Raw genomic sequence first — 19,107 nt, forward strand, 5'->3', positions numbered from 1 at the left:
TTTTTTCCAGAAAAAATAAGGACCAGTTTTTAGACATGTTAAGATTATTGATTTTACTCAATGAAGGCAATATTTACTTCTAGAGCTCATGCTTATAAGTTCTGAGTTCCAACTAAGCCCTTGTACCTGGCCAAATGAAACAACCAGTCGCTTAGACGCTTTAAGCAGTTGTAAACAATTCAGAGACAACTTGTAATAAATATTAGAAACAAAATCTTGAGATGGAACTTGGATATCTGAACTCAGCCCAGAGAGACTGCTGGCACTCTAAAATAAGAGTATGGATTGACTTTACAATTCAAAAGGAAAGCAGCAGACAAAGCACAGTCCTCCTGCTCTTCTCCTTGCCATTCCACATGCTCCTACCACTATCCTTTGGCTGGCATTACCAGTGCTCTGATTCTACTGGTGAGCTGTATCTGGGTATTTAAAAAAACAACAAAGACAAAATCAAAGTTTTTTCTCCCAATATATCTCCCTGAATTTGTTTGTCACAAGAGCAGAATCACCCTGACCTCTGCTACAAAGGGGAGACCAAACATTTGAAGGGTAAGGAAAGCAGATACTCCTCTCAGAGACTCTCATTAAATGGTGAGCCCTCATGTCAAACCACAGCCTGAAACACTGTCTTCAAGAGGTGCTAAGGACCTGCCCTGCAATAATCAGGAAACTTGAAAAAGTATTTTCAGTTATGCTCCTCTAAAATGGAAGGCTACAAAACTACACAGCCACTCGGTAAACACAGATCTCAGATGTATTAAAAGAAACAAAAAATAAGGAAAGCCTCGGTGGTGGTGATATCAAGTTACACTGTGCAGAGGCAGAAATGCTTACTGTTAGGAACGGGTGCCGAGAGTTCTGTAAAACCCGGTTTTCTGTCAGCGTGTGCGCTACTTCATCCTGAAACACAAGCAGAAGGAAACCAGCAAAGTGATTCCCCAGATCAGGCGTCCATTTCAAACACTAACAGAGCAATTATTTACAATTACCCTGAGAATCGTTCCCATGACTTTGACAAAGGCTGTTATCAAGGGTAAACCACATCCCAAAGTTTCCCATCTACTCACCTTTGCTACAATAACTTCCTTCTTCAGAATTTTCATAGCGTAATACCGTCCAGTTGCTTTTTCTTTAACTAAAATGACCTTTCCAAAAGTGCCTTTTCCCAGTAGCTTAAGGTATTCAAACTCATTCATGGTCTGTTAATGATAAAGATAAAGAAGAAATTAATTACATGATCTAACAAGAAGTGTATTATTCTCTGACCAGAATTTCTCATTCACATGAGAATGCATCGCATATGTCGCACATGTGGGTTTTTTAATCCTTTTGTTTAGTAGAATTCAGGAGCAGAAAAGATTCTTCTGCAAAAATGAATGCCAGTGCGCTTCCAAAGATAATCAATCAAACTACCTACAGAAAACTATAAGCTTTCAATTAACTGAACGCTCTGTTGCATGACTCAACACTGAACTGTACAAGTAACACTGAACATATGAATCCATAGCCATTCTGACCTTTTAGCCAGTGCAGACATTCATTAGAAGGCACACGCTGCTCTCATTCCAGGGATTAAACCCACACCTTTTTTCTGATGTTCCCCACCTCTCTAGGACACCAGGTTTCTTGTGTTTCATAGAACAGTACCAAAAAACAGAAACAAAATGACTCCCTGTAAGGCCTCTATTTACTCGCTCAATGGGACTTTTGAAAGGGCTTTCCAGTGGTTCACGCACTCTGAGCTGGACACATGGGAGAGATACCAACCAGATGTTCTCATGAGGTCAAAACAACACACAGCGCTTACTGTGTGTTGTTTAAACTTTATAAAATCAGACAACTTTGGCTAAAGGTTTACTACAACATCCAATCAACATAAAACACTGCTCATAGCATTAATGTGGACCATTCACCTTAGCAAACTTTAAACCCATTGCATGATAAGTTACTCAAATATTCCAACAAGAGGGAATGAGGAAAAAAAGACAGAAGAGATCTAGAAAAGCACACATACAGCTACCAACTCCTGGGTTCCAGCTGTGTCCAGACAGAAACACCAAGAACAGGCAGGATCTAGACAAGGTGATAGCCTTGTCTTTGACCCTAAATACTCCTCTGACCTTCATGGGGTCTTTCCACCAGGTGGGACTTGAGGTCATTTGACCACTCAGGAGCTGGGTTAGGGGAGAATGGAGCAAAGCCTTTGGTGTGTCAGTGACTGGCAGCTCTGCCAGGCTGGGATACAGGGCTCTGGGAGATGTGGGGCACTTCACTGTCTCACCAGGGCACAGCCTGACCTGCTCCTTCCCTCACACACATGCACCCCAAAATTTCTTGAAATATCACATGTTTCCAGTCTCTGAGAACCACCCCATGCCTCAAGACAGGACCACAGTAATGGTACATTTCCTCTTGTGGTCTAATCTAGCAAACATAGCAGAAAGAAGAGGAAAGTACACTAAAACTCATATAATGGGCAACTGCTATTCCAATAATCGAAACATATGTCTAGTTAGTATCCTCCTATACAATTCAGTGCTCCCCACTCCCGGAGTCTCTAGAACTGCAGGTGAGTTGCAATGCACATCAGGATCTGGGGGAAGAGTTCATGAACCATTCCTTCAGCCGCAGTGCCTGAAGATTCCAGCAGTTTGGTCTGTAATTTCCTGTGTGTACCTTGAGACAGCACTCTTTTTCTGTGAGGTTTTATACAATTTTATACAATTATTTTTGGTATTTGCTGGACCTGTAAGCTGGGTTCCAAAATAGCTCAGTGAGTTCAATTTAGGATTCTCTATGATTTACTGATAGTGCCATACATTGCACTCCTTGTCAAACTCTAAGGATCAATAGTTAGGCTGCTTTGCCTTTTGGGGTCCATTAACTTATAGGTCCAAGTATCAGCACCACCTGAACAAACATACATAACCCAAATTGCCACTGTTATCCCTCCCACCAAGCAGGTTTCAGGGGGATTACCAGAACCTGTACCCAGAGAAAGAGGAAGAAGTCAGTGGGCACCATGGGAAAAAACATTCAGTAAAATTCTACTACCTAATTGTCTGAATTGCCTTGGGGGTGGGGTCCAATATATAACAACATTCAGTCATTCCAACATTCTCAGCACATAATTTTAGTCAAGGTCCTGAGTTTGGACCAACTACTTTTCAACTTTACCAGACTCCTCAGCAGTTCTCAAACCCCAAATATTTTTTCTCTTAATCACTTATGCCTTCTCCATCTACAGCTGGAACGTCCCAGCTCCACTTCAGTTCCATTGTCAGCCCCTATTCTCCTTCATTCCAGGGCCACCAACAGTTCAACATTCCTTCGTCTGTACATTCATGCCTCACACATTGCTTACCATTACTACACACACCTCCCTCAATACAGTGATTTTATACTCTGCACTGAGAAGATAGGAAGAGGTACACAAACTTGTTTCCATCATCATATGAAATCCTATGTGTGAACTCCCAAACTAAACTGGAGGGAGGATTCTTTCCACTCTGGCAACCAGAGGGAAAATATGAACATCTCAAAATATTGCAGCAACAAACTTATATAAACATCTATGAACATAAGTATCTTAAAACCTTTCAAGATAAAAACATGTAAACGCTTGATGCAGCAAAGGACAGCAACTCCTCTGTCCTATCACCACTTCATCCTCTCATGGAACACTTCTAGAAGGAGAAACCTTGGTCCCACTCAGACCTACTTTAAAAAGAAGAAGCAACTACTTGGCAATATTTTGTGTTCTCTGCTATAGAATGATTAATTGAATAATTAACAGTCTATGAAAATAACCTTAGAACATATAAAAAAATGCAACCATCACTAATGAAACTTATGTAGTACCTTAACAATACTAATGAACATTCTTAGCCATGTAGGCCAACTTGAGTTAGAGCAGCCAGCCATCCTTTTGAGGCCTTTTCACTTTAGACACAACAGTCTTCATTGGATCTACATATTCTGTTACATCCAATTTTGCAAATTCAGACTCCAGTCCAAAAGCCAACCAGTAACACGTATTTGTTGTGCGTGTGCGTGATGTTAGAGCGGTCCTTAGAGAAAAAGACACCACTCTCTTTTCTTTCTTGCTTACTGCCTTGAAGCCATACTTGCTACTACAATTGTTAGTCACAAAGTCCTGCTAGGATGGCCAACTAACCCAGGAGCAAACAACTGTGGTGGCACCCTGGGGATACTGTTCTGAAAATACAAAATGATAAACCATTTAACATATTTCATTTTAGATTTCAGATTTCATTGCAGCTTTATCTCCTATCAGATTTTATGTTTACTATATTGTCCAATATAGTCCCTCTGTGCTCCTCTTTTTCCAGAGCTGACTTTATTCAAGTAATTTAGATATTTCCAGCTGCAGATCTCACAGCTGTGTGTATAGTTAAGAGTCCTCTCCACTTCTGCTTAAGCACCTCTTTATTCCACTTCCAGACATACACCCAGTCTACTGCCTGGTCAGGATATACTTGAACATGCAAAGCTATTACCAAGACTACAACAACAAACTTGCACAATGACAAAAGTATATTTTCCCCAAGGGGTTAGGGATTCTGCAGTTCCACCTCTGGCGTCGGCAAGGCTCAATACCCACTGCTGCCAGGAGGAGGCAGGGCAGGAGGAGCTTGCAAAGCTTCACTGCAAACACCAGGAAACCTTGAGGGTATTTGAATTCACCACCCTCTCCAACTTTTTGGCACAGAGAGTTTTTTTGTCTCGGGCTTGATCCTTAAATTTTGCAATAAATAACAATTGCATTGGAAAAGGCCAATAGGGCACCAGCTGTTTCCCATGCACTGGTTGGAAGCCCACTGTCTCCCATACTCTCACAGTAATTTTACCACTTGTTGGAGTGGGGAAGAGGGATGAGTTCTTCCCTCTCTAACAAATATACACTCCAACAGGTTTAAACTTTTCACACAATAGGCCATTCCCTCCACAGAAAGCTTTATTTCACTCCCCATCAGTGAAATTTTCAAAACATTCTCAGTTTTATTTTCTTTAAAACGATCGATAACTTTCCCTTTTAAATTAACCAATTCTGTTGCAGACTATGATATCATCACCATAAGCTCTGCCTCTGGATTGCAGGGCTTGAGGTAGGGGGCAGTGAGAGTTGGCTTTGCTAAGTCAAATCCCTCCTCCAAGGAGTGGAGGGAGGTGACAACAGTGACATCATGCTCAGGGACTCTCACCTCCTCACTTTTTACCGTTGGATGCAGTTTATGGTTTGGGGAGAGGTTTGGCTTTGTTGCATCAAACTCCTCCGAAGAGCTGAGAGGGCTGAAATCACCTTCAGGGAGGCACAACTCCTCCCCTAAGCTGGAAGACCCTGGTTCATCCTCCACAGCTTCCTCAATGGTGTTATTTGCAACTCTAAAGCTCTTTGGTTCAGCACGAAGTTGTTTAACAGGTTTCTCAGGTTTGGGGCTAGTTGCTTTTGGGCTGTTAATTCTCACTCCACCCTGAGGCGAGCTATTGTTTCAGCCTCCAAGGCAATTTGCAACTTCATCAGCTCTTTCTCTGTCCCTTCCAACACATGCTTCTTTTATCTTTCTGGGCAGCCATTTAGGACTCCGAACTGGAACCCTTACAGGGCAGTTTTTTCCCTTCTTTTGACAAAGCTCCAATATATACACCTGAGTTTTCTGCAAGTTTTTCTCAGACCACATGTCTGTGTCTAATCAAGCTTCTATACCCGGGATTCCATGACCTTTTTGCCAGAAAACACCGGTTTTGACCAAAAACTACCTTCTCCTTCTTCTGAGCTGGACACATGGGAGAAATAGCAACCAGATGTTCTCATGAGGTCAAAACAACACACAGCGCTTACTGGCAAACTTTAGAAAATCAGGCAACTGTGGCTAAAGGTTTACTACAACATCCAATCAACATAAAACACTTCTCACAGCATTAATGTAGACCATTCACCTTAGCAAATTTTAAACCCATTCCATGGTAAGTTACTCAAAATATTCCAACAAGAGGGAATGAGGAAAAAAAAGACAGAAGAGATCTAGAAAAGCACACATACAGCTACCAACTCCTGGGTTCCAGCTGTGTCCAGACAGAAACACCAAGAACAGGCAGGATCTAGACACGGTGATGGCCTTGTGTTTGACCCTAAATACTCCTCTGGCCTTCATGGTCTTTCCCCCAGGTGAGACTTGTGGTCATTTGACCACTCAGGAGCTGGGTTAGGGGAGAATGGAACAAAGTCTCTGGTGTGTCAGTGACTGGCAGCTCTGCCAGGCTGGGATACAGGGCTCTGGGAGATGTGGGGCACTTCATGTCTCACAGGCAAGGCCTGACCTGCCCCTTCCCTCACACACATGCATCCCAAAATGTCTTGAGACATCTTTACAGTCTCTGACACTGCCTCACAGATCAGCCATTTGCTCTGATTTGTTTCACCATGAGGAAAAACACTGGAGGAATCAGAGGCTGAGCAGAGACTGTCGGATCAGTGACCACTGCCAACACGGCAACAGTAGGACTGACACAAACAAAAGCCTCAGTTTGGGAAAAAATTTAAGATACCCCCAACAGCAAACTTTTCCAAATTCTTCCCCAGAGCTGGGTTGAGGAGAATTTCTGTTAAACTGCCCAACGGAGTTCATGCCAGGACCCCAATAATAATTTTGGTTATCCTCACTAACATGCTCAGGAAGAGACATTCACTGTTTCAGAAGACTGTACCCATCTGATGAATGAGATGGTTCTTGCATTTCTATGAGGACTTCTCAGCAAGAGCAGGATCTGTTCAACCAAAGATCCAGAAGCCTGCTGGCAAGCTCTGACTCAGTGAAGACACTAGTGGATATCTTTTTATAGAAAAATTTCATCTGTTTTCCCAAAACTGAACAGATTTATGAGAGTGGGTGAGGATGACAATGGTGAGATGAAGACACCAAGGAAGTGCCCACCTAAACTCCACAGACAATGCATTTGCATGGGGAAAGGTTCCATCAATTTCCTCTTGCAGCAACTGGCGGGAACACTTTCCAAAACAGAAATACGACAAGAACACAATGAGATAGAAAGAAATAAAGGGATGTTGAAGATAGATACCTAAAAAGGCTCAAGAGGGCAAAGATCTCCTCTGGCACATACTCATGTCATGGAAGGCCATTCCTTAGCTGGCCTTCCACATTCAGGCTATGTAGTGCCTAATGCAAAACCCCAAGTTGTAGAAGCACTACAGACAGACACTGCAATGGCTGGCTGGAGTTAACCTAAACCCTTAATCCAGAGCAATTAAATCTATGGACCCACCCTAAATCTTGCAAATCCATCAGAATACCTCTGCACCAGCCTGCAAGGAGTTTACAGAGTCACAAGGTCCAGCAGGAGCTTTGGTTTCAGGCTCTGTACCGCAGGAAAATAGGCAAACCAAACCCAGCCCTGAGCTGGTCTTGAAAGCCATCCAGTAAGCACAGAACTCTGGCAGACCCAGACAGGCTCTGCTCTGCTCTGCTGAGACAATTGTTTCCTCCAGAAGCTGCAGCTACAGCCAATCATATAATTGTCATGGCTTGATGGCTGTTTCTTGTCTATATTTGAGAAGACCTAAAAAACAGTCATTCCTGCAATACCCACTTACCACTTTGTGTTTTGGCTTTGTCATAGAAACTTCCATTTCTTCGGCACCTGAATTATCACTGGGAGAGCCAGATCTGAAATCCATCATCTCTTCCTCTTGTTTCTTGAGGCTGTCTGCTACTGTTTGGATGGCTTTTGTCCATTCTTCCCTGGCAAAATATAGGCAAAGATATTAATTACTTGTGGCTTTAGATTACCATCTGCCATGGCAAGGATCACCAAGGAATACAGAGCCACTAATATTCTCTCATGAATCAATGGAAGATATGATGAATTATGTGCATTTTCAAGCACTGTAAAAATCCATTTTTAAAATCTTTATTAATCATACTAGAAACAAGAGACAACTTAAGTCTTCTGAGTCTGGACATAATACAAGGCTTTTTGAATAACAGAATTTCTAATGGGTATTCAGTCAACAGCTCAGCATATGACCTGGTGATACAGAGATTTACATAACCAAAATAGACTTGCCAAAACGAAAAAGCAAAAGGTTTACATGATGCACAAAGCAATTAAAGACAGTTTCTACACTTCTCTGGTGCATTGAAACACACATCCAACTCCAGGGGAACTATGGCACCTCTTCACACACGTATCCCAAATTTTAGTGGCTGTAGTGGCAAGGATGTTCTTGGAGAAGGTCTTAAAGCTCAGGACACTTAGGTTATTCTTCTGTTGTAAAGATGATGACATTAATACAGCAATTGCTGTGTAAACTTTAGCAGAATGTCAGCAAAAGCAGTGACATTTCATCTCAGGGACAGGTCTTGTCTACGATAAAGTTTCCACAGCTGTTTCAGCAACCAGTGCTCTAACAGTGACCCCTTCAACTCCCACGGAGAACACTTCCACTCCAGTGTCCTTTGGGAGATTTCACACCTCTGAAGCTACTGAAGTGAAAGTTCTTGGCCTTCACTCGATTTCACTGCAAATTTATTGAACGTGAAGAATACAATTCATAAGGGCTTCCAGGGTCTCAGGACAGGCTTTAAAGACACACACAGGGGCTGAAGACACATCCAGTGGACTATCTGAACTTAACATGTTTACTGTCTTTTGTACATGCAGGGAACAAGATGTGGTGATTTAGTTGGTGTTTTCTAGGGACTGGTTAAATTCTTCTCCTAAGGACATCCCAGATGAAATATTTTGCTACTACAGCAGGATCAGCAGCAGGCAACACTGAAAAACTCTGTGCATAATCTGCAGTGCAGCCATGCCATCCTTATCAATGTCTAATTTTTCACTATGAAGTTGGTTTTTTTTAAAGATTATATCTGAACACGTGAGTTTCCGTTTGTAATGGATTCAAGAGGCTGATCATTCCCCAGAGGAAGCAAAGTCCATGGGAAAAAGTATCCAACACAAGATTTTAATAAAAATTGCAACACGTAAGGTTTTCCCTGCCTTGTGTATTTTCATTTTGGATTTTGCCTGAATTGTGCACAATTCATCCAGCCCTGTCTGGGGCAGCAAGGTAGTGTCAAATATTCACAACATTCTCCCTATACTCCCAGCACAGACTGCTCTATTCACTATCACTAACACATTCCTAGTCATATTTACTAGTCATATTTTTATATACAAAATGATTGCAAAAAGAACTTCTGCACTCTTCTCTCTCCATTTCTTTCAAAAAAACAAACATTGGTTCTAAAGGCATATAGAAAGCTAAAGGTATATTGACCTTCATATCTCTTTTGTTACTGACTTGGTTGAGATCTCGGCCCTCCTGAAGTGAGTATCTTTGATTTCTGGGAGAACGGAATTTCACCCTCAGCTTTTATGTCTCAAGAGTACACAACAGAGGTGACTAACACTCTGAGCCCTGAAGTGTCACAAAGCTGACTTAATTGGCTAGGAGGGAACAAAACAAGACTGAAATACAATCTTCCTCCAAGTGGAAACTGCTATTCACTCCCTTTAGGTTCACTGACCACGAAGTTCCTAAAAGAAACAAGGACCAGTTTCTTTTTCTTTGCTTTTAATTTGACTAAACCTTCTTCTAATCATTGTAACAGAATCAAAAGCAATAATAAGGAGCATGTGAAGTGCATACAAAGACTATGAAAGTAGTAAGTGAGTAATACTGAGTAGGATTTACTGGTCTTCAAAATAAACATGTACTAGGATCATATCTAGGGAGGACCAGGGTTTTAAGATACCCACTCCCTTAGGGCAATGATACTGGAACAATTTATGTTCAGTTTCTGAAGGGCAAGTAAATATTTAAATACCCATAGTTGTATTATAGCTGTGCTAGAAAACTCTTCTCTCTGGAGGTAAGAGATCAGTTCTCCAATGATAAGAGCACAGGATGTAGCTCTGCTCTTAGCTTTGTTTCCTAAAAGATGAAACAGAAATCTGCACCTGCAGCAGATAACTATCACCTTTATTATCTAATTTGCATAAAACATTAGCAATCAGCAATGATACAACTAACTTTTCCTTTAGAACTAGGGTGTCTAAATAGACTTTAAAAGGTCACTATTTTGATATAACTCAACTCTGCCTGAATCTCTTCTCTATTTCACTTGTGCTCACCCCTCCAGAAACTCCCAGGTCAGAAACCCTTCATTTTATACACCACAACATTTCCAGTGAGAAATGAACCTTACATTCCAGAAATAACTACCTGTGTGCTGGTGCACACCTGCACCTGTCCATTTTGGATACCCAACCTAGCAACAATTCACTTACAAACACTGCTCAAAATCCACTCTCTGAAACCCTCCCTTTAGGGTTGCTTTTATACTGGAAAACACACTAAAACTGAAGGCACTTGAAAATTATTTGTCACTTTTCAGTCCAGATGTACATCATCTGATAAATAAGAGCTTCAACAGAGGACTCACTATTAATGCTGAACACTTGCATCTGCTTTTGCAAGGAGTTTATGCATTAAATATGAATGAAACATACCGCTCCTCTGGAGTCTCCACATGAAATGTTCTTTCAATTACTGTGGTCCACTGGAGGCATCTAATGATAAATGTGTTTGGTTTAGGTCGCTCTGTCTTCATCAGCTGGCACTCTACCACAATCAAGGAAGAAAGAGTCATGGTACATAAGCAGGTTTAAATAATCATTTGTCTTTATTCTTATCTAGCAAACCTTTGCAATTAATCAGCCATAGAAATCTCTGTAAGTACTTCTTTAGGAGACTTGAGACAATTTACTGTGTTGATGAAACCAATAAATAGCTTGGGAGATAGCCATCTAAGCAGCTCTGAAATAAAATTCTGCTTTGAAAGGCTCCACATTTGGTCTGCCCATAGAGGTAAGCAGAAATGTGGAAACACAGAAGCCATTCAGACTCAGGTCTCATACTCTAAAGGTCATCCAGAGCACAGCACATGGCCAAAGCCATTTGATAATGCAACAATTACATACACTGAAACTAAAGTCAAGCCCCCAAGCGGGGTTCCCTCCTATTGACTTTCCCACATAAAACCCTGTCCATGGGTTCCAGGGAGCTGCAGGAGAACATCTGAACATTTTGCAGCAACCTGATGATGATCAGACTCAGCATTTCCAGTCCTCAAACACTAGAGGGAACATCAAACTGCAAAGGCACCCCCTGAGAAGACCCTGTTCCAAAAGCCTTCGGGAGAGCTGCGGCAGTCAGTCGGACACTGCACGGACACGCAGCGAGCAGCTGCCATCCCTGCCAGGGTTTAGGCACAGCCCAAAAAGGCTACAGAAGTACAGTTACATGCTAAGCCACCACGTCCTTCATCAAAATGTTCTGCTGAGAGCTCAGTGTAATTAAAAAAAAAAAAATTAAATTTACATCTACTACTTCAAGCTTCTTAGAATAAACACTTACAAGTGTTTATTCTTTAAATTTGGGGCAGAAAATGCTCCTGGATAAAGGGTACACTTTAGCTCTACTAACAGAGATCTGAAAAAAAAAAAGAAAATCAATGAAATGACAACAGGAGCCAAACCACCACATTTTTTGGATAAATGTTAATAGAAAAGCTAGTTAATTAAACAGATCCTGCTAGAGGAAAGTCAAATTAAGAAACCAAGTGAGCAGGGGGGTAAAAAATATAATTGTGGGAGTTTTTTTCTTGCATTAAATTATTTTCCTTGCAGTTAATGAAACCACAAGCTTGCTGGTATTTGGTCTTCAGTTTCTAAATAGACTTCTAAATAAATAAAAAGGCACTATGAAGACAAGAAATTTCTGTTTACTGCTAGAGGTATGAACTTCCTCCACCATGAGTAACATGCAAGTGGAGGACAGAATCCACCAGAATAACAGTACACATTACTAAGGCTACACTGGTACCATTAGGTTTATTTCATTATTGTGTGAATTTAGAATGCTCAGTTTTAAGTTCAAGTTCTTAATTAGCACAAAGATAAAATATTTACTGCCAGTGTTTTTGAGCACTGTATTTTTGGCAATATATTTCATGCCTCATTTGCTGCTGGAATGATAAGATTTTCAATTAGTAACTCTGCATTTTTCATTACAAGAAAATATAATTTTTCTTTAACAGCACGCCGAGGTTATACTGCATCCTACTGAAGCACTCCAGTTAGATAAGAGAAAGTTTATTAATGAGTCATGCCAAGGCTTTAGTGCAATAAAGGGCACTCCTTCATCCAGATTAAACAACTTCCACGCAGCGATGCGGCTGCGCTGGGCTCGGCCTTGCAGCCACCTCTGTCCTCTCACAGAACACGGAGAAAGCCAAACACAACTGCCTGGGACGGCAGCCCCATGAGCCTGGTGCTGATAAATTCCACTCAAAAGATCTCACTCCTGCTTCCAGACCTCCCACCTCCGTTTAGCTGCCCTTCTTTTTTTGTTGTTTGTTTGCTCTGCCTCCCGTTTTTATCTGCTTAACGTGATTAGATGAAGGCTGGGGTTGTCCTCTAGGAACCTGCACAATGCAGTCCTAAGACACTGAATCTGGCTGAAGACTGGAAGAACAACATCAGGCTATTTCCTAACCTTGTGCTAATCCAGAGCTGTTCTCTCATACTTATCCCAAAGTATAACATCATAAAGAAATAAACACAGGCTTTGCTTAGATTTTAAAAACATTTTAGATTCATATTCTGAAGTAGCTGCAGAGATATTTAAACTAGCCATGAACTCTAGATTTAACCATTTAATTTCAGCATGATAAACCACACAAGGTTTTTCCTGTCATAGACAGGGACCAATTACATGTCACTCTTCTCCTAAATCAGCATTGTCCATTGATATTTGTTAAGCTTGCTGATCCAGCAATCTTTAAGGCATAGAGCAAGATGAATAATAGAGATTTGTCAGTTAATAACCACTATAATTCAGGAATGTCACCCAGAATTGTTTTGTTTAGTGAACAATATGCTGTCTAATTACCCTGCTCAATCATAACAGCATATATCAAGAAATACAGAAGACTTTACCAAAGTGCTATACCATATAGGTTCTAGAAGTTTGAAACCACCACTTCTTTCTCACCATGTATGATAATCACATGGATTTTATCAATGAAATGAATGAACAGTATTTTTTTTCTTACTTTTAAACCCAACTGCGTACTCTTCACTGTAGTTGAAGTTAGAGAAGCACCAAATCCACCTTCTCTAATCATCAGTATATTACTGCAATGTGCACCACTCCAACAGAGCACAGACAGAGGTGCTGTGAAGTATTAGATCTGATTTATGGCATGTTTGGGGATTCTGCTGTAAAAACATTCAATTTCAAATAGGGGCTGAGGGTCACTTGCCCACTTTGAAGGAAGTTTTTCCTGTGAAACATAGTAGGTACAATAAACAGCAGCCTGTTAAAAATTATTTAAATTTCTCCAAAGAACCTCTTGATTCTCTCCTGGTGTTTGGTCTTTTAAAGTAAGTAGGACAGAGAAATTGTTCCTAACAGGAATAGACACCAAGGCATTCAAATGTAAATTACCATTTTGTATTTGAAAGACACTTAGTATTATCCCAGTGACTTTCTAAAATGTCACAATATTTGCTTTCCCAGCACTTAAGCTAAAAGGCAGATTACTTTCGTTGAAAGTGTCAAACTCTACTCCCTATATAATGACATCACACTTAAAACAATAATGTCAAGGAAGAATCTTTCCTATTCATGGTTTGGTTTCTTTAAAGAAGGGTATGGAGAAACAGAAAAAAGAAAATGGTAAAAAAAGAAAAGGGTAAATAAGGAAAATAGAATGATGAAGAAATAAAACTTTCAGAAGACAAACACAAAGATTATGTTGAAGTGTTTGTTTTTGGTTAACACCACTGGATAGATTCAATTCTGGATAGATTCAGCATGGCAAAAGTGAGGGGCCAGGAGCACCGAGTTACAGACCTGCACAAAGGTGGCTCTTAGTAACCGCAGCAAAAATCCAACCACTAATCTGGCCATCCTGTGCCCTCTCAAAAACGCTTGACTGCAGACACACAGTCCTGTACCAAAAGGAGCTCTCGTATTGTTGAGCAATTATGTTTTCAGCAGTACAACAAAACCACCACAGTCCATCTTCCTTTTTGACAGCCAGGAGCAATAATCCCTTTCTAACGGGAACAGCCTTTCTCTCCATGTGGTTTTTCACAATATACTGCTTTTCTCAGCTATATGGTTTTAAAGGCTTATAACCTAATAGGGAGACATACATGATAATCCGAGATTACAATTGGTATGAAGGCTACTTATCTCACAGATTTACAACTCAGCCTCTATTGGTTATTCATCTGCATGAGGTCTGGAGCACAACTTTGAGGTACAGACTTTTTTATTCCTTCTACTTTATTAGTAGTAAAATACAGAACACAAACACAAGTAAGATTCAAACACTCAGGCAACAATGTTTCACGAGTGTTACTTTTTCTGTATTTGTTTTTTGTTTGCCGTGGTTTTGTTTTTTGTTTGTTTTTTTTTTTAATAAATCATCAGTAGGTTGATTACGGAGAAAATAAACTCCTTAAATACAGGAAACATTAGTATATGGCCATTTTAAAAGGAAAATTAGGTGGAGAAAAGGTTATTTAAAATAAATAGTACACCTCTCTTTAGCTAGAGGGGCTTAGAAACAAGTTCTCAAAAATGCATGATCAAATCCCTCACAGATCAAAAGGAAAAGGCTAGTGTAGGAGAAAGAAGAGACTGTCAAGCACATGGAAATCACACACTATTTATTGCTAATACTTTCTTCATACCCATTAAAGGAAAAGACAGGTGACCATTAGTTGTTATCTTCTATCATAGCTTTCTCATTAATTATTTCCCACTTCTCATGTGCTGACAAAATCACTCAATAAGAATTTTACACTATAAGTAATAAAATTCCCCTATTAAAAAAACCCTTGCTTTTACTTGCAAAGATAAAACAGCCTACATTTTTGTACAGCAGAAGAGGGCAAAGATTTTAATCAGAAACATGGGACCACTTCCAAAGAACAGACTGACAAAGACAGCCTGCCATCTCATTAAAAAAAAAATCTGGTTCACTAATTAACAAAAAAAGGCAGGGGCTACTGTGGTCTCTTGGACGAAAAGAAAACAGAGATTAATTTTCACAAAATATTTAATCTTAATATTTAAAATATTTTTTCTTTTACAAAATAACTTATTTCCCCCACCTTTCACTGGCAGGAGGCTTCTACAGGGCTGTGCTCTGGCCTGAGCCTTCCTCCAGGGACATCTCAAATTCATTCACACTAATGCAACATGTTAACCTCAATGAAAGGATTAGGCAAGCAGGTTCAAAGGGAAAACCTGTGGTACAAAATACATCTAAACAGTGATCCCTGAGATGAGCTCAGCTGGTTAGAGCCTGGTGCTAATAACACCAAGTTTGTGGGCTCAGTCCCCATATGGGCCAGTTACTTGAAGAGTTGGACTTGATGGTCCTGTGGGTCCCGTCCAACTCAGAGCACTCTGTCAATCTGTGAAAGTGTGGAGGGCACCCAGAAGGGACAGAAGTGATGGCAGCACTGCCTGCTACTGCCTACATGAGAAATTAAATCCTGGTGATCTTCAAGGCCTTCTTGACCTGCCACCAGGCAAGAGCCACTGCTAAGAACATCCTCCCACCCACCACCCAGCCCATGATGCCACTTACAACGCATCTATAGGCATGTGCTGTGTCTTTGACAATGCTCCAATACCATGGTAACAAACCGGTTTATCTATAAATGCTGAGACTGATGGGCTCAATCTGCTAAAAAACCACCATATTCCTGTTGTGAAAACTGATTTAAGATAACCCATTTTAAAGGCAACTTAGACAAAGAAAAGGTGATGGACACATTTTTATTCCTTGGCACTGAGCTGCCCAAGTAATGCAGTTAGCAGTGGCAAGAGGATGGAAGCATCCTTCAGAAAGTGCATTTGTTAAAAGCCTCTGGCTATAGACCAAGTACTGAATTAATTTATGAATTAATGGTTTTCTTCTGCTTTGCTTTACCTTCTTGATCTGTAAGTAGATACCAGTCTGAAGAGGAAAGTACCATGTCATTACTGAAATGAAAACACTACGAGAACTCTGCCTCTCAAACAACACAAGAAGCCCCAAAGCACTCTTGAAATTCTGCACAGGAGCACCAGGCACTGGTGTTCCCATCATCACTCAGAACAGGTATATGCTTCTACTGGAGGGAAAGTAATGAACATTCCCATAAATTCCTATTGCTGCCCAGCCCTCTTCCAGGAGCAGGGTGTTTCAAAATAAATACCTGCTTAATGATCAGCTACAAAGATGAGCCCCATGTATTTGGAGCTACCTTGTAATGAAGAGGGAAAGCCCCTACCCTTCCCTCTGCAGAGTTTTGCTTCCGGTAGTCACCAGGAACATGGAGCAGATCATTCTTAATAACAGGTGCCACAATGATCTATTTTTAACTGGTGGAACGAGACACAGGCAGATCACGAGACAGGAAAGATTAAGACCAGGAGAAAATAAAAGCTGGAAGTATACAGTGAAAAGTCAAAAACATGAGCAAGAAAAGGAAATTATCTTCAGAGTCTTCTATCACATCCTGTGCTGCAGCACCTGAGCAAAGTCGGAAATGTTTGCATAATAGAGAGTGCAGAGGTTAGGAGATGTTATTTCAAAACCCTTTTGTTGGCTTTGATAGAAGAACTATGGGTTTGTGCTCAAAATTAAGACAATCCAAGTGGGCCTCATTAAAACACGTGCTCACTCTGCATTCTCTTATGCTAACAATTAAATAACTCTGACCAATGCCAATGCCACTGGAATCCAGATCTGGTGGCAGAAATACTTCTGCTGTACCTACCCTCCAAGTACATGCACATGGGTGAATTTTCACTTTAAAGCAATTTGTTAACATACATACAAAATATTAACAAATAAGCCCATTTTATTCAGTAACCAGAAACACTAAATTACTAGAAAACTTAAAAGACAAGAAAAATAAGCAGAGCATCAAACCTCCAACATTACAATCATTCCTGAGAAACACAGTGGGATTTATCAGCTCAAATAAACACACTTAGTATTTAGATGCAGAGCTCTGGGCAGATCTGAATGTTACTGATGCAGCGACTGTTACAAGAAGACATCACCTATTGTTACAAGAAGACATCAACCCCCCCCAAACTGGACAAGGAAGCAGTTAAAAACACTTACGAGCTACTGAGAAGTTATTTAAAGGTGACTCCCGCTGGTCAACATCCTGCGGCCGTTCCTTGTAGCCAATGAAGGTGCCATCATTCTTCAACAGAAAATACCGCGGCCTCCATGTTTTGATGTATTCTCCTGGAAAGAGAGGATGGGCAAAGGGAAGCAACATCAGAAAACACCCCAAATTACTGACACACCAATAATTTCTGTTAATATTGGAACTATATGTCATCCTGACAGCAGCAGTTTTAAGAACATTCAGTTCAGTCTGATACAAACAGTGGAAAAATACAGGCACTGAGTCACATACTGATAGCGATGTTAGCCATAAAAATGGGACTTCATAAAAGGTAAACAGCTATGTTTTGTTCTTCCATCTACTTCGATTTCCATTCAAATTCTGCAACATCTGCCTTAAATGCATTTTAAATTTTAAAAAAATCAGAGCAGATGTCCTATGTATTATTTTTGCTATTGTCATTTTTCATACTGACAAGTGGAGAAATTTTTTTCATTTACATTTTGCAGCGCAAGTATTTTAAACAAGAATGGGTAATTTACTAATTAGTCAACTGCTTTATCAAACCAACAGTCACTTTCAGACCATAAGAAGATAATTCTCTGCTTATGTTACATAACATCACTCACTTCTCTCACAACATCTCAAGCATGAAACACAAGATGATATATCACAATACGAAGGGGAAAACACTGGATGATGTATAGCCACCACAAAGTCGAAAACAAATATCTACTCTGAAAGATATGCCACTTTTCTTTGTCTCAGGAAACACCCATTGCTCACACCACACTACTGCTCATCTGAGTAACCTGCACAGGTGACACTTGTGTGACTGTGTTACAGCCACGTTCAAAACATTCAGCAGTAGAATAAGAAGAAAAGAGCTAATCAAAACCTCAGTTATTTACTGGATTTATTAAGATCTTCAGGGAAGGAAGACACAAATCCCATCAATGGCTCTTCCAGATGACGGTCAGTATGTCTGAGTTTTTTGCTTATTAACCAGATCATTGTTTTCTGAGGCAGTCTCTCAAGAACCTCAAATAGCTTCTCGTGGTGCCAAGCTGCCCCTCTAGGTCCTAAAAGCTCCTGCAGTGACGTTTCTACTCAACTGAGTCACAAAACTCTCATTCGAGGTGTTATTCTAAACATAGCACTGGTCACACTTTTCCAATTCTTCTCACCCCAACAACTAATTTAGAAATTTTAAAAGCAAATGGTCAACTACAAAGCACCCACAGCTGCGCATCAATCACACCCTCCTCGCTTCTGTATGGTTTCTCACTGGTTTGTTTAACATTTGGGAGAAGATGAGAGAGCACACTAGGAGCTGAACTCCTTTCCAGCCTGCCACACTAGAACCACGCCTGTGCATCCTGTAATGCTGCCCTGCAGCGCCTGGTGCCCAGTGCCCACAGGTTCACCTGCTGGCAAGCTCTTCAAACAACCAAGAACAGTGAGAGGAGAGGGCTCACCATATTTACTGGCTCTGGCAACCTTCTGCTGCTCTCCTGTTCTCCAAGGCTCCTCTCATACTTTCCTGCTGCTTAGGTTTCCTCCACGGGTGATTTCTCTCCCAGTGAAGTGCACCCTGCCCTAGGAACTCCCTTGCAGCTGCTTTGTCTCCTTCCTGTCCCCACAGACCTCCTCCCCATCTGCAGTGCAGTTTCAACCTGCTCTGGGCAGCAGCTGTGTCACTTCTCCATTCACACTCATCCTTCTCCCTCCTGCACACAGAAGCAGAAGCAACCCCAAAGATGCCCACACAACACAGATGCGAGTGAGCACAGCCCCCACCAGCAGCTTTCACCTCTTTAGTCCTCACTGGACTTTAAGTTTCCT

At 40.9% G+C, this 19,107-nt stretch overlaps 1 protein-coding gene across 1 annotated transcript in view; it reads right to left on the minus strand.

Moving 5' to 3' along the window:
* AKT1 (AKT serine/threonine kinase 1) overlaps window positions 1-19,107 on the minus strand; it is a 77,943-nt gene that overhangs the window by 21,547 nt on the left and 37,289 nt on the right. Inside the window, exons 3-7 of the mRNA XM_030275099.4 lie at window positions 17,250-17,378; window positions 10,558-10,669; window positions 7,634-7,781; window positions 1,068-1,199; window positions 835-900 (exon numbers count right to left, since the gene is read on the minus strand). Of these exons, the coding sequence (XP_030130959.1) occupies window positions 835-900; window positions 1,068-1,199; window positions 7,634-7,781; window positions 10,558-10,669; window positions 17,250-17,378 (587 nt within the window). The remainder of the gene's footprint in view (window positions 1-834; window positions 901-1,067; window positions 1,200-7,633; window positions 7,782-10,557; window positions 10,670-17,249; window positions 17,379-19,107) is intronic.

This window comes from Taeniopygia guttata, chromosome 5, assembly GCF_048771995.1.
Source record: "Taeniopygia guttata chromosome 5, bTaeGut7.mat, whole genome shotgun sequence".
NCBI classification, from domain to species: domain Eukaryota; kingdom Metazoa; phylum Chordata; class Aves; order Passeriformes; family Estrildidae; genus Taeniopygia; species Taeniopygia guttata.